The sequence below is a fragment of the Podarcis erhardii genome (genome assembly GCF_964252035.2).
Source record: "Podarcis erhardii genome assembly, chromosome: 13".
Lineage (NCBI taxonomy): Eukaryota > Metazoa > Chordata > Lepidosauria > Squamata > Lacertidae > Podarcis > Podarcis erhardii.
The window spans coordinates 35,517,823-35,533,739 of record NC_138502.1 but is presented as its reverse complement, the minus strand read 5'-3'; the positions used below and the strand labels follow the sequence as shown (position 1 = coordinate 35,533,739).

The 15,917-nt window shown below is 44.1% G+C and overlaps 1 protein-coding gene across 1 annotated transcript in view; it reads left to right on the top strand.

Annotated features, from left to right (window-relative positions):
- Window positions 1–15,394, top strand: part of LASP1 (LIM and SH3 protein 1) — a 47,584-nt gene extending 32,190 nt beyond the window's left edge. The window contains exons 4-7 of the mRNA XM_081838232.1: window positions 2,633–2,740; window positions 9,199–9,364; window positions 10,531–10,634; window positions 11,697–15,394. Coding sequence (XP_081694358.1) covers window positions 2,633–2,740; window positions 9,199–9,364; window positions 10,531–10,634; window positions 11,697–11,870 — 552 coding nt within the window. The 3' untranslated portion in view covers window positions 11,871–15,394. The remainder of the gene's footprint in view (window positions 1–2,632; window positions 2,741–9,198; window positions 9,365–10,530; window positions 10,635–11,696) is intronic.
- The last annotated feature ends 523 nt before the right edge of the window (window positions 15,395–15,917 follow it).

Sequence of the window (15,917 nt, the reverse complement as noted above, 5' to 3'; positions counted from 1 at the left end):
AGCCCAAGTGGCAGCTGGAAGTCTTCTGATGTTTGGAAATAGTTATTTTGGTAACTTTGGACTAACATGGGTCAGTGTAGCAGTAAGGAACCCTGTAAGGTTTTTCCCCAAAAAAAGCTTGTCCACAGGCAGAATTCAAAGGAGCCAAATTTCAGAATTCTGCAGAGCAACTGGCTACTGCACCAGTGCATAACTGATTATGGTAACTGATGTTCGCACTGTGCAAATATACTTGTAAGGCAGCATGCTCTACGTATATTGGCTCCTTATGTGTATTGTCAAAACTTTGCATATTGTACCAACCCAAGGCATCATATTTTCATTTTGCCTACACCACACTGCCTGCCTTTGGGACCAATGTGGCAGCCATCACCTACAGAATTTTTAACACTTGGTACAATTGCAAACAAACAAGTGGTTTTTTAGACTTCTTGCACTGGCAAGTAGTTCTCCTGAAGCAGCTCTTACATTGCTCCTAGGCTATGCACGACTTGGCACACCCCTGAGAATGATCCCTCGTGGCTTGCTAAAATTGCAGTCATTCATGTCTCTGTCCCTGTTAACCCAACACTACTCTTCTGTATTGGCATGCTCTATTTATTTGAAGTTTCTCAACCATTTGAGATCTAGGAAGCTGCTTGCAGCTGTGGCTGTCTCTCCACAGCCTATGAGAACAAGGCTCCCTCTCTTCTTTTCCATTCTGGCTCCCATTGGGACTGCCAGTGAAGCTGTTCGCATCCACCAAGCAGATGATTTTAGGGTTTTTGTCCTTGCTTGGAGGACAGAGTTGAATTATTGGGTAAAGAATTATATTGTATCTTTATTTTTGAGTTTCACGGAAAGTGTCGTCAGGCAGAAGCATTCAAGAAAATCAAACTTAGGGGATGGACAAAACTGAGTCCATAAAATTCATTCTAATTATTTTGTAACTCTTGTCTGTTGTGGGGTCAACATGGCAGCCACTGTGGCACATGCATATATAACATTCTGGCCCGGTTAAGAAATATTTTAAGTGAAGAGAGTTTTAAAACTTCATTATCTTACATATATGTGGAGCAGTCTATCTGTAGGCATTATTCAGGCTTATGTTAAGACAATCAATTGTTTGATCGGTTAGTGGGTAGAAATGAGGAGGAATTTTATTTAAAATATATCACATAGGCCAGTCAGCTGCTTTGAAACAAAATATTTGTTTTTGCTTGGGGGTTTTTTGTATCCAGATTGCCTCCACTATGGTACTTGTTGCCACAGGAGGCGGCAATGGCCACCACCTTGGATAGTTTTAAAAGAAGATGGGACCAATTCATTGAGGAGAGGGCTATTAATGGTCACTAGCCATAATGGCTATGCTCTGCCACCATAGTTGAGGCTGCAATGTTTCTGAATACCAGTTGCTGGAAACCACAGGAGGAGAAAATGCTCTTGTGCTCAAATCCTTCTTGTTGGTTTCACTCAGGCATCTGATTGGCCACTGTGAGAGCAGGATGCTGGTCTAGATGAGCCATTGGCCTGATCCAGCAGGCTCTTCTTACATGCCTATGGTTTTCCCATAAAACCTGTTTCATATGATCATATGGTTCAAATTGAAACCTCCCAGCAATCTTTGATCAGCATTTGTGAGTTGCAAACATTTTGAGACGTGTTCTGTGTGAGCCCAGGGTATCAACAACTATTATTTCAAGCAAACCTAAAGGGGAGAAAACTTTCCAGATGTCTCCATACTGGAACTTGATCTGAGCCTCTGCACTCCTGTTGGGTAGCTTGAGATTAGAGTTCATGAAATGCTGTTTTTTAGGGAGGTTTAAACCACGAAGAAGCTTGCTGGATAAAATACCCTCTGCATTTGCCTTTGCATGTCTATTTTTAGATAGCCGAAGCACATATTAGACAGTTTTGGGGGGCCTGATGTCCTGATAGCTGTAAATTTCTATCAGTCTTGATGGCATTGGAAGATGATACAGAACACCATTGTACCAGATGTCTGTATTAGAGACTCACAGGATAGTTGAACTGTGATGTTAACATATTCGAGAAGCATAGAACAGAATTTGTTGTGCTCATATTGCCAAATCATTTGGAGGTAGGTGGTAAATGTATATCCACTTAATGACCTGAGCCTAGGTATGTTTAGACAGTGAGGGGGGGCAGTTGTCTACAAGTCTACAAATTCCAATGCCTTTCTGGACAACCTATTCTTTCCTTTGTCTATGTTGAGAGTCTCAGTTCTTTAAAGAGTGAAGATGGGGAATTCTTCCCACAGTTGTGTTGTGGTTCTGAGGTGCTCAGTGCACCTTGGGAGCAGTGCAGCTATAGTGACAGTCATCCTTCCCTCTTCACATCCAAGCTTCCCTTCTGTTGTACTGCCTTTAGGAAGTTTTCTGAACACCTAAAAAATGCACTGTGATTAACTCCATCCTTCCTCCTGAGGTTGGATGACTCTATGCTATACTTTCAGAGACAAAACCCTGCAAGGTCTTGAAACCCTGAGTTTTGGCTGACTGTTAGGTTTTCTTGCCATGGAGGTGTCCCACTTGCTGCCCCTGCAAGTCAGGGATTGTATTTTTTAAAAGAAATTGCTAATAGTAGGAGAGTACTGTAATACATATGTATGCTTCCTCATTCACATACACAGGTCCGCTACAAGGAGGAGTTCGAAAAGAATAAAGGGAAGGGCTTCAGCGTGGTGGCTGACACCCCGGAATTGCAGCGAATCAAGAAGACCCAGGATCAGATCAGTAACGTAAGCCACCCTGCATATTCTGTTTTCTCTGTGCATATTTTCTACTGTTCAGCTTTGGTTTTCCCCTTGGCAGGTACTACTGCAGCACAGTTTTCGCTTTCAAATCTTTGCTGCAAACCTCCCAAATTCTATAGTTGTTTTGAAACTGGGCAGTGTTGCAGAATTTTTCTTGCAGCCTTAGCCTTACTTGTTCTGTACAGCACAGAAGACAATACAGTTAAAGGTATTATCAAAAGTTTCAAATGCTGACAGTGAGTTTGTGTGTTACACAGAAGTGTCTTTTCTCTCTCTCTTTATTGCAAATTGTATAAAAATACTTGAGCTTTATCATGTTGGAATATAATATAAAAACAGGAAGTATATACACTATTTCAACAATATTTCTTAAGACCATTCAGCATCTTAATTTATATTCTAGAAAAGCTTGGTGCTTTAGAAAATCTAGATTGTACATATTTCTCAGAACTTAAAAAAAGAAGACCACTTTATGCAAAAAGTCTTAATTGTTAACAGCATGTGTTGGTTTTTCCTAAGGAAAAATAAAATACCCACGCTGGTGATAGCTCACTACATTGAATTTTTCTTTGAAACAAAGGAATAGGAAGTGGGTGGGTTTAAGCAAGAACTGTGGACTCAGGTTACTAAATGTCCAATGTTGCTGAAGAACTGGGTTACATAACTGTTTCCTCCCACATACAACTTAGTAAACAATTTCACCAAGGCATAGAAAGAAAATATCTGGCAAGAAATATAAACTAATTTTTGGATATTGACTACTTTCTTTTCCTGCAGGCAGAGTAGAATTTGAACTTGTAGTATACAAATGATAGGAATCTTGGAGGCAGTCAGTTCTACCCATGAGAAGAAATGAAGTACTTTTTCTGAGTCAGGTACCATTCTCTGAATAGCCCTAGTGTCTCCCAGACCTCTTTCCTTTGCATTTGCCTGTAAATTATTTACCAGCCTCCAGGGGTTTTTTTGGCCAGGAGGGCTTGAAATGTCCCCCCCCCCCTCCTGAGGGCTGAACCTTGCTGAACCAACTGCATAGCCTGGAACATTTTTTACTGTTTGAGCTCTCACTTCTCCTCCCCTGTGCTATGAGTGATTTGCAAAATGAGGAAACAAGTAGCAGAACTTGACTGGCTTCTCAAAAAAACACCGTCCATGAGACCTTGAACTAAACATCTTGTGACTGTATAGGATATAGTAATCAACCATATGTAGCTGTAGAATCAGACTACAGGGATCCATGAATCCAAATTCTCCCATAAGCAAACTGAGTAGCTGTGGCTTAACCCTGCTGTATTGTGTCTCTAGCCAATGCAGGGGTGCCTTCTCGCGCTCAGGATTGTGGGTGCCTGTCACTGCAACATAGCCGCCTGCTGCCTTTTCTCATTGACTTTGTGGGTACCTGGCCCCCACAGTTATATATATCATTGTGGGTGCCCAGGCACCCACGGCTCCCTGGAGTTGGCTCCTATGAGCCAATTCAGGAACATTTCTCCCTCCCACTCTGAGACTGCCTACGTACTGTCATCTTTGGCTGTTTTCCCTCTTGACCTCTGTTCCACCCCCAGCTGCACACAGAGGGCTGGCTTCAGCAGTGCAGGCACTGGAGGATTTGAACCAGCTGCTAGCTTTCTTCCATTATGTATTCCTTCCATATGGGCCCAGCCTTCCCAGCACCTGCTCTTGCTGGAAGCTGTGATGGAATGGGACAGAGACAGCCTGACGCCTTGTAGAGAGCCAGTTGGGAAGAGGTGACCAGCTTGATTTCCTCTTTCAGGAAAACAGCAAAAATAGTCTTATCTTCTTCCATGGATAATTTATATAGTTTTTAGTACATGGTGTGGTCTACAACAGTTTTGAGGTTGGTGGGAGATGGTAACCCTAACTACACAGAGCTTCCAAATAGGGTGGAAGAAAATGTTCCAGTTTCTGAATGCACCAATTAACAATGTGACCAGGCACCTGTGACTCTTTATAGTCAAACCTCGCTTGTCAAACCTAATCATTCTGGAAGCCCGTTTGGCTTCCAAAATGTTCGACAACCAAGGTGCTGTTTGGCTGCAGGAGTCCTGCACTCAAGTGGAAGCTGCACCGGAGGTTTGGCTTCCGAAAAACATTTGAAAACCGGAGCATTTACTTCCAGGTTTTCGGTGTTCAGGTGCCGAAATGTTCCAAAACGGAGGCGTCTGGGATCCGAGGTTTGACTGTAGTAGTTACTTATTATTCTCAAAGCCCAGTAAGAGATTTTATTTCCATTTTACTAAGTTGGTGATGGTCGACAAAGCATGCCATTTTCTGAAGGCCACCCAGTAATTATTTTAAGATGGGAGTTGAACCCATGTTCCCCAGTACCAAGCTGTGAGCACCATTTTTCACACTGATTTGGGTGGGTGAGACTGCTCTAGGTGACTAAACCGATGGGAGCAGGGTCCTCCCTACAAGGAATTTGCATACAGTAGGCGTAAAGAGTTCTGAAGATCAAAAACAAGGGAGTGACAAATGGCATAAAGCAAGCAAGGAGAATGTGAAATATCAAGACTTCCATGGTTAAAATTAGTGTGTGGTGATTTCTTCTGTTTAATCCTAGCTGCAAAATACTTTTTTTGAAGTCTGTTGACTAATCTGTCCTTAATAATTTGCTTTGGCCATCTGGCGTGAGCTGGCGCTCTGGGGGTTAATTCGGGGGGGGGGGAGCCCTGCAGGATGAGTTTAATCCCACAGGAATTTCCTTCCCAGGCCCTCTGCTCCACAGTCTCTTTCGCCAGACACACTTTGAGCTTTTAAGTACAGTAATTGCCCTTTTCTGCTTTTTTCCTCTTCTGTTGCAGACTCAGTTCTGTCCCCTCTTGGCTGCAAACCTCCCAGGTTTGCAATTGGATGTGTGTCTTGGGAAAGGGCTTCTCTGATGCTTATAGCAAAACCCAGTTTGGCGCACACTCCTTAGAGAAACCCGTGGAAGCAACAAAACCACATGTGGGGCTGTCTCTGTAGATTCCAGCTTTTTTGCATGGTTTGCATGATCCTTAAGAGAGCCAGATACCTTGGAAAGGCTTTTTCCATCCTGTTAGGAGGATTTTTTTTTTTTTAAATGAGGCAGTGGGCCACTGCTATATAAAGAGAAGTTAAAGTATGGCTGTGTATATTCCTATAATGGCAGCAAAGATAATCTTTAATAAAATGTGAGTGGTGCCTGGCTAATACCTCTGAACCCCAAAAGGTGTGGAAAGTATTTATCCTCATGATGGGATGAGGTTTTGATCCTTATGCTCCCTAATCAAGCAAAGGATGCTCACCCAAATAAAGGCTCAGATCTATCCCTGCACAAAATGTGCCCTTATTCCACCTCCTTTACTCTTACTGCTTCAGGTACCGTGTTGCTATGGAGGAAGATGAGGTATAACATGTAATGGTGGAAGAATACCTAGGGTTGTTAGAGTTGTGACCGCAGATATGATCACATGTAGGGAATTTGCAGCCAGACTTTGCCCTTGCTAAACACAACTGGAGATAGAGGACTGTTACCAATAGCAACCTTTCTTCGGCAGTGCAGGGTTTTCCCAAACGTTTATGATAGCTAGCTTCCTGTACGGCTGTGGGCATGCCGTAGACTGTAATGAGCATATCTTTAAACATACACAGAGAACCAAACCCTCATCAATGAGTATTGTGTTTTATGCGGGGCTGCTCTGAAGTTGTGTTGGCGTTTCCTATAGCAGGCCTTGCCAGCAGACCAAAGAGGCCATTTCCCTCCAGCCATGCCCACATGTCAATCAGCTGACATCATTGAGTGATCATGCTGGGTGCTGCTTCAGCAGCATATTTCCTGAAGGGAAATATCCTTGCCCCCCCCCCCATCAGCATTGACACCCACCTGTCAAAGTTTGCTTGCGGGTTGGGGGAGAGGGAGCGATCTGGTCCACCAGGCCACAAAAGTTCCCCATGTCTGAAGTAGAGGGGTGGTAGAGGGGTGCTTTGACTTTTAAACATTTATTGAAAACTCTGTTATTCAGACAGGCCTTTGAAACATTAGTTTCTTTTTCCCAACCAGTTTTTTTTAATGCTTTATCAATGTTACTGCAATTTTATATGCTGTGTACCACCTTGCTGCATTTTATACATATTTAAATAAAAACACTCACAAGGGCTTCTTCCCAAGTAGAAAACTCAAGTTCCTCACTGCTTTAGGGCCCAACTTTTCTCACTTTAGAAATTGGGGACTGACCTTAATTATTGAAAAAGTTGTGATTTTATGTTGGACAGAGTGCCTCAGATTTTGAGTGGGCAACATGTGCTCTGGTGTTGCCCCTTGCTTTGTCGGTAGGCTCTGGCAGGTTTGCCTGGTGGTGGTGGTAGCCATGCTGCAATTTACACTAGATGGCTGGGTTTACTGTATTGGCCCGAATATAAGCTGCACCGGCATATAAGCTGCACCCTTAAAATTCAAGGCTTATTCACAGGTGCGGCCACCAAGCTGGTGCCGATGCTCAGCGTCCCGCTCTCCAAGTTGGTGCCAGCTGCCCCTGTTCAGGGTGGTAGTGCCCGGAGGCGGGCGCGGAGTGAGCTTGGAGTCGAGCGCCGGCTGCTTGGCAGTGTGCATGCTCCCTAGCTGGTTGGCCTGCCCACACTTCCCCCCTCCCCACCACCAAGCAGCTAGGAGGTGGGCACCGCTTCCCCCTCCACTAAGCAGATAGGGAGTGCACACACTCCACAGCCGCTTTCAGCAGCATATGGTAAAAAGTCGCAAATACAAGCCACACTTTAACTTTTCAGGGTCTGAAATTGGAAAAAAGTGTGGCTTATATTCAGGCCAATACAGTACCTATTTTAATATCCCACAGTGCCCTAGACACTAGGGGTGAGGAACTTCTGACCCTTTAAGCTGTCAGACATGGCCCACAAAGCCATTTTTTAAAAATGCCCATCTGCCACCAGCTGACGTCACTCAATCCAAATGATATCATGGGGGGGGGGGACCACAGGATTTTATTCTGAATTCACTGTGTACACCAGTTCCCTTGCTGGGAACAGTAATGCACAGCTAAAGCATCAAGATTTAACTTCAGTTTATAAGCTGATGAGCAGGGGTTAAAGCAGGAGTAGGCAACCTAAGGCCCGTGGGCCGGATGCGGCCCAATCGCCTTCTCAATCCAGCCCGCAGACGGTCAGGGAATCAGCCTGTTTTTACGTGAGTAGAATGTGTGCTTTTATTTAAAATGCATCTCTGGGTCATTTGTGGGGCATAGGAATTAATCCCCCCCCCCAAATATAGTCCAGCCCACCACATGGTCTGAGGGACAGTGGACTGGCCCACGGCTGAAAAAGCTTGCTGACCCCTGGGTTAAAGCTTGCTCAGCATTTTGGCTGTGTGCCACTATTCCCCTGCTGGAGTTTGGTGCATGTACCCAAAGCTCATGACGGGGTCGCTTGAAAGCCCTTTTCAGACTGTCCTGTGTTGCTCTTTTAAACCTCTGGTTTTCAGACATTTAAGAGCAGTGCCGGGCTGTTTGCAAAAGACCTTTCAAGCAGCCCGATGCCGCATTTTGAAGTCATGACTGTCGGGGCTTCAAAGTACAGCATTGCCTGATGTCACTATGACATCAGGTGGTTGTCAGGAGGGCAGTGGGGAGATAAAGATCTGACCCACCAGCCAAAAATGGGTCCCCAGGCCTGCTGTAAAGTGACACTACATTGAGGAAAATGTAAATGGTGGCTAGACACTATCGTGCTGTTTGAAGTGCTAGACCTGTAAAATTAAATGGAAGGCCAGGGGCAGGCCCTGGACATTGCCCAAGGATGTTGACGCTGGCCCTGGCCCTGCATCTTCAGGTAGCAGATGTTTAATGTCTGTACATCAAAAGCAGCTAAGATGCAGGAGCAAGTAACCAACAGTAGTGATGCTTTGGTATTCCTGACTGTAGAATTTCTGTCTTGCATCTACTGAATAATAAGGCAGCTGAAATGTCTGGAGGGAGAGCCTAGCACTGAGCTTGGCGTTATGTGCCAGGCCATTCCTTTGCTTGTACTCTCCAGCCACAGGAGAAGGGGGAGGTAACAGTTCACAGTACGTGAAGTGCTAGTTGTCCACTGCCACCTTCTGGTTTATATGCAGTGCTGCAGTGACTTCTCAGATGGGGAGGGAAGTTGAAGGGGGCGTTTCTGAAGAGAGAATGATAGGACTATATTACTGAGCCTTCCACCCTTGGGATTATCAGTTCATTCACTTGCAGCTGCCAATTTACCATTCACAACCACTGAGTTTTATCTGGAATACTAGAGAGAGGGCTGAAAGCAGTGGAGACTGGGGCGGGGGCCTTGCATTGTAAGAACTTTATAGACCAGGCAGAAAGGCACCTTCTGATTGTGTGGGGAATATATTAAACAACACGAAAACTTTCACACTGTGTGTGTTATTGGTGCTGCTCTAATATTTTCTTCCCCTTCCTCTGCAGATAAAGTACCATGAAGAATTTGAGAAGAGCAGGATGGGTGCACCTGGTGGAGAGGGAGGCGAATCGGAACGCCAGAACTCCCAGGAGGGCGCCAACTACAGGAGGCCAGTGGAGCAGCAGCCGCCACCACACCAGCAACCTCATCATGTCCAACCAAGTACCCCTGGTAATACGTTGTGCTGGAGAAAAGGGGGTGGGGAGAATACCAACAACCCACCCTACATACCTGAATGAATGGGTCTTCCTGTGGCATTTAGCAACCCCACCACCCCCAAAAAGGGAGGGAAATGAGTTTGACTCTGTTCACTGTGTGATGATAAGGTAGTGCCTTTGTAAGGACCTATTAGAATGCTTGAATTGCTTTTCTGATCAGGAAAATTCCATGGCAGCTAAGGAGATGGAGGGTGGGGCTTAAGCTGAAGGTAGAGTCTACCAGAAAGAGAATATTCCAAGTCATGCTGGGTATTGGCAGCTATCCATCTGCAGCTTCTTCAAATGTACTGTGCATCTGTGAATTGTTGTCCTAGCCAAATGTGGGCAGCTGACAGAGTAATTGAGGGCTGAGAGTCTGAAATGAAAGAAACCACTTTAGACTAGGTCTGTCAGTATTGTGTGAGAGCTCTGGGGTAGGTGTATCTGCAGATGTGTGGGAAAGTATTAGGAGAAACCATGAATTCAAGAGACTACAGAAGAATGTGGAAGTGCTGAAAGTAACGAATTACAAGTGAAAATTGTCTGGACTCCTTTCCTTTATTGAGTTTATAGTTGGGCTATTTTATGATTATGCATTTAACAGCATGTTTTATGAGCTGTTAGAATTTAGTATTTATTAAAATTAATTCAAGGTTTGTTAGAGAATAACTTGATTGAATTTGATAGCATTTTGTTCAAGGAACAGGCAGGCTAAGATAGCTACTTGAACATTTTCTGGACCTTAGCGGCAAAATACAGAGTTCCATGTTCCAAAGGTAAACTAAAAAAGGGGCAACACTGTGTGCTTTGCAAAGATAAAACAGTGATTTCTGCAACAAGGAGATGCCAAACTGCAGTCACTTCCAAACAAGGTGCAGAAAGTTCTTGAGTGAAAAGGAACCCAACTAGTTGAGTCTTTTCCACCAAAGCTAGTAAAGCACTAGGAGGGAAGGAGGAGCACTTATGCTGTTCCAGATTTATGTCTGAACAGTGGCTGTCAAATATTTCTACCTGTAACATTTACTCATTGCAGATTTACTCACGTGCAAAAATTCTGCATTGTTTCCTAAGGGCCTGAGGCAGGTTCTGCAGTTTCAATCTGATCAATAGACAATTAATAGTAATCTTTGTGTCCCACAGTTTACCACCACCAGCCACCAGCACAACCAGCCTCTCAGTCTTACAGCTACAAGGAACCAGCAGCACCTGCCTCAATACAGCGTAACGCCCCATCTGGCGGAGGGGTAAGTGTGATCTAGGAAGAAGGAAAGTAGCCAGTCATCAACTGACAGTTGTGGGAGGAAGGAAGAAATGAAACTGAAATGTTAATTAAACCTGGCCTTTTGCAGAAGCCTGCCTGCCTGCCTGCATAGACATAGACAGACACACACGCAAGGATGCAAAAGGTTCGACTATGTACTCTGAAATACGTAGCCTGGCTCTTCCCTGTGAAATGTTCCATCTCTGAGGTTGAGTAGTGAGGAAGGCAGGAAAAAGTGTGCAAGCATGTATATAGCAGATATAATCTGATTGGAAGTGAACAAAATGCTTTACAGGCGCATTTGTGGAAAACCGTGGAAAACATAGGCCAAGAGATGGCAATATCCTGCCCTGAGCTGCCTGTTGGCTCTATGACTCTGCCCTTTAGATACTGATCTGAAGCCACCGTTACACCTCAGTTTCCAGCCTTTGAAACATTGTTCACACTGGTGTCTTTACAAGGATGTGGCTGGAAAGGATCCTAAGATAAGTTTTAAGTCCAGCCCTGTGTGTCAAGGTAGATCCTTTGACCAAATCCCATCAACTCACAGAACAGCATTCCATAAACCTAACCTGTGGAACAGATGGTTTCTGACCTTCCTTCAGTCTTACTACATATTGCATGTAATTCGTTTTATGTCCTGTTCTGTTAAGCCATCCTGGAAATGCCAGTTCACCACTGAAGGGGAAGGGTATAAATTTTAGAAATAAACTTGTAAAGCAGCAGGTTGGTGTTAACTCAGATTGTGCCACATGCCGGCATCAAACCTAATTTTTTGTTGCCGTGTGTGTGTGTGTGTGTTTGCATACATGCATGCAAAAGATCATAAAGCATGGCTGCTGGAGCACTCTAGGCTACTACCAGCAGCTTGGAACAGTGATTTAAGAGATCAGCCCTGCTAAAAAAATAAGGTGGGATGTACCTTTCTGTTGGGATTTGGGAGCCACAAGTTTTGGAGGTCCAATATACTTAAAACAAGGGTGGGTGAGGAGCCCCCAAAGTCACTGAACACTAATCCATCCCTGCTCTTTTCTTCCCGCCCCAGAAGCGGTTCCGTGCAGTCTACGATTACAACGCAGCCGATGAGGATGAGGTCTCCTTCCAGGACGGTGACACCATAATCAATGTGCAGCAGATTGATGACGGCTGGATGTATGGCACCGTTGAGCGGACCGGTGACACAGGCATGCTTCCAGCCAACTATGTGGAGGCTATATGAGCTCCACTTGGGTGCCACCCTGAAAGCAAGCAGGGGGAGGGCTCTTGTGTGCTTCTTGTTCCATTATCCCTTCTCTGCTGTCTTGTCACACACCAGTTATTTTGTAACGAACCTCTGACATGGCCATTTAAAAAAAAACTTCTGCCAACATAGCCTTGTTTTGGAGGCATTTGAACTTGGGGTGGGTGTCTTTTTTACTATCAAAGATCAATTGTCTTTCCATCCTCTCCCACAGCTTTCATGAAGCATGGCACTGTGCCCTCCTCCTTCTCGAGGGACCTGCCCTTTTGGGAATTGATTTTGATGCCGATTGAAATGTGCACAACTTAACCAAACTGCTACGTGGAACCAGAATTGGTGTAGGGAGGCCCAGGGGCAGGAACCACTGCCATGCTTCCTTTGGGGAGAGTGGAGCTTTGAGTAACTTGCGCAAGTCTCTGATCATTCCCATTGAAAAAAATTGTCCAAGGCCTCTGTTTGCATGTCGACTCTTGCTCATTAATTTTCCTTTCTATAAATCTTTAGCTGGAAATAAGTCAAACCATTTGTTAAAAGCAGGAGAGCTTTTGGAGTCAAAAGGAACCAGCACATCTGTCATAACTAGAAGGGAGATGAAAGCAAAAGCAGTAGCTGGTGCAGAGGTACAGAAGGGGAGGTTTAGGAGAAAATTAGTAATTCTATCCAGGACTCTTGGATGCCATGTCTTAATAAGAGTGTACATTTACTTTAGGCTTAATATATAGGGCATGAGGAAAACATGCACCCTGCATTCCTGGGGGAAATTAGTTTGGAGTAGAATGTGCACAGGACCTAAACAGTTGTCCAAGTTTCTGCAGCTAAGGGATACTACTCTGCACAGCTTAATTTGGTGCTACCCCCCTTGAGTTGAGAGTGTTTGAGGAGGAAGAGAAGCATATTCCAGATGCTTCTGACCATTCCTGCTGCCCTCCTCACCACCCCAAAAGTAGCTTCAAGTAAACTTTTGAACTGGCCTATGCAAGACTCCTCTAGCTTAATGCCTGCAAATAGTCATTTCTCACAGATTCCTGGTGTTTATCAATGCCCTTCCTGCTCTGTTTTTGTAGAATTCCAAATTCTGTTGACACCTAAACTGTAGAGAGGCAGGTGGGCACTCCTCTGAATAACCTTGACAACAGCAGCCTTGGGCAAGAAGAATCCCAGTTACTGTGGAGATGTAAGCATAGGGACCAATTGCTCCTTGCTTTAGGGAGTATTCATGGGGCTCTTACTGAAGGCAGATCCGTATGTGGAGCTTTTCTCCTGAACCCACATTCCTGTCAGCCCAAAGGCAGACATCATCTCCCTTTCTAGTACTTTTTGAGCCAAGCAATGTTTACAATCCTTCCTCCTCTTTCTACTGCCTCCCAAGCCAGCCTGGCAATTGGATGAAGGGATCAGGGGAACTACTGCCTTGCACTAGAAACATACCTCTTCCTCCTCCTCAAGATGCTGTTGCTGGCTTGGGATAGTCTCATGGACCAAAAGCAAATTCTTTGGAGTGTTGCTGTCATTATAGCAGGGAACTACAATATAACTGGAAATTTATAGGGCTGTGCTGGTGTGGTGGAAAAGCAAAGGCTGAGCTCCTCTAAACAGGAGTAAGATTCTTGAAAGTCATCCTTTTCTGCATATTGATTGCTGCTTCTCCTGTTACTTTTAAAGAAGCGCAGTGACTCCCCAAGGTCACTTCTGTGTTGGGACAGAAGGCAAATCCAGTTAAATAATAAACAGCCAGCAGCCATGCAGTGCAACAAACCCTTAAAAGTAGGCCTTAGAGCCTGTGTCTAATAACTCATTCAGCTGTGATGTGATTGCAAAGCTCTACCTACGGAAGAGGCCTCTGGAAAACATCTAGTGTCTTTAAATCTAACATGAGAGAAGTGGCTCTAAACCACTTTATTTGGTCGTTGTCTCTTACTGGGATAACTGAAATGGTTGGCAAGTGGACCTCTGGAGGCACACTTCTTACCTTTTTGTTTTTAAGAACGCCCGTCAGAGGCACATACAGAGAGAGAGGTGCTCAGTCCACTGGATCCTCTGGTGGTTTTTAGTCGTCGCCTCTCAAGCACCTGGAAAGTACAAGGACCAAGTTAAAAGACACGTGTCGCCCTCACACATTCCCCCATTCCAGTGCTGTTTGCATGTATGTGCTCTTCCTTTCCCCTTTCCTCCCCTTCTGTGCATAGAGGCATATCAGGACCTTGCCTTTCCCTCACATTGCATCCCCTCTTGCCTGTGGACTTTGTGGTACAGAGAGAACATACATATGCAACATTAAAAGCACGAGCTTAGTCTCTTTACAAGAGGTGTGAAATAGGCTTACGTTAAGCAAGAGTTAAGGAGAACTTGCCTGCTCAATGTTTAGGCCCCTGAAGTTTGAAAGCAAAGGGATGCTACATTTCGTCATTCCCAAAGTACTCTTGCATATCTTTGTGACTGGTGGAGTACCGCACACTAGTGATTTGTAGCTAAATCTCTCAGGAGGGTTTTAAATCCCTTTTGGGCTCCCTATCCAAGTTTAAAATGATGAAGTTCCTGCACACCGCTCAGATCAGTGGCAGAAATAATGACCAAATCATTCTTTTCATAAAGTCATAGAAGCACAAACATTTTAGCATATTTTCTCAAAAATAAAAAGCCCTACTAGTCCCTACTTTTCCTTTGCACTAGTGATTAAAGGGAGGAGGGTTTTGGTCTCCTCTTCACCATATCCATGTCCCAGAGAGATCCATTTGTAGAAATGAAAAGGTCAACAAGAATGGTGACAGGTTTTTCTATAACGCAACCATTTTTAGAGGGATACAGGTGTCTAGGGACCACCCAATCTTAGGGTGAACTTTCTAAAGGTGCCAACGAGAATGACTGATGGGTGAAGAGAAATCACATTCTTCTTGGTGCTAAGACAGAAGCACAACCTTAGTACTGGCTGATTTCCTAACTGAAAAAGACAAAATCATGTATAGACAATCCTTAAGAGGACAGCTTTTTGTGAGGAAGATACAAAAATAACGTAATGTGAATAAATATTTTTAGAGGACCAAATAAAGTTACAATAAAATACTCTCTCATTATTTTATAAATCTCCTAGTCTTTTCAACCCTGCCCTGGGAGAAATGGTTTCTCACTGCTTGATTTATTTTTTTTCTGCCTTCTTTATGCACTTTTGCCTTTTCCCCCAATAGCACCTAAACCTGTATTTAAATAAAATGTTAAAAAAAGAAAGAAAAACAGCTAACTTGCATCTGTGTAGCCATTTTTATTCATGTCAAGTCTCTTGTACATTGTAGCTTTTCGAATAAGATTTCAGTGTCTGAACTTAGAATGATTTTTTTTCTTTGGAGTATATTTTGGGGTTTTCATCTGTTCTTTGTGTATTTCTTCTTTGTGGGCTTGCACGCCCTCTCCAAAAGTCATTTGGCCTTTTTCAATGGCACCATAGAATCAAATGTAGTACCAGTTCTCTTCTGGTTGACACCAATTTGAAAATAAAAGTATAATTTTTACTGCTGACTGATTTTTGGTGGTCTTTGATAGTTTTCTCTTTCCATTGGTAGAAATGGGAAATAAACTTACATTCAGAATGCTGTAAGAAGCGACCTGCTTTCAAAATGTAAAGCAACCTATCTATAGGGCATGTAGTCATATAAACAGACCAAAGTTGGGTAGATTTCCTTGTACAGAGAGTGACCAAACCATGATTTAGCTGTCCTTTGAAGGGTTTGGCCCCTCTCACATCCTCCTCTTGTGCACTTGCTCCCACCTGCTCTTCCTGGTACAGACAAACCATAGTTTGCCTACAGAAGAGAATTGGAATCCCAATTCACATCATGGCGATTCGCTTGATAGCCTAAGTCAAGATGATGCAATCATAACCTTTTGCTCACTGTCCTGTTGTTCCCTGATATAATTTATTTCTACAATGAAGCCACATGTGTACTCCATAGGACTGTGGGTTTTACCCCCCAGATTAAGAAAGTCTGCTTAATAAACTCCCCACCCACCCAAGGATGGCTTAAGAGGGAGGAT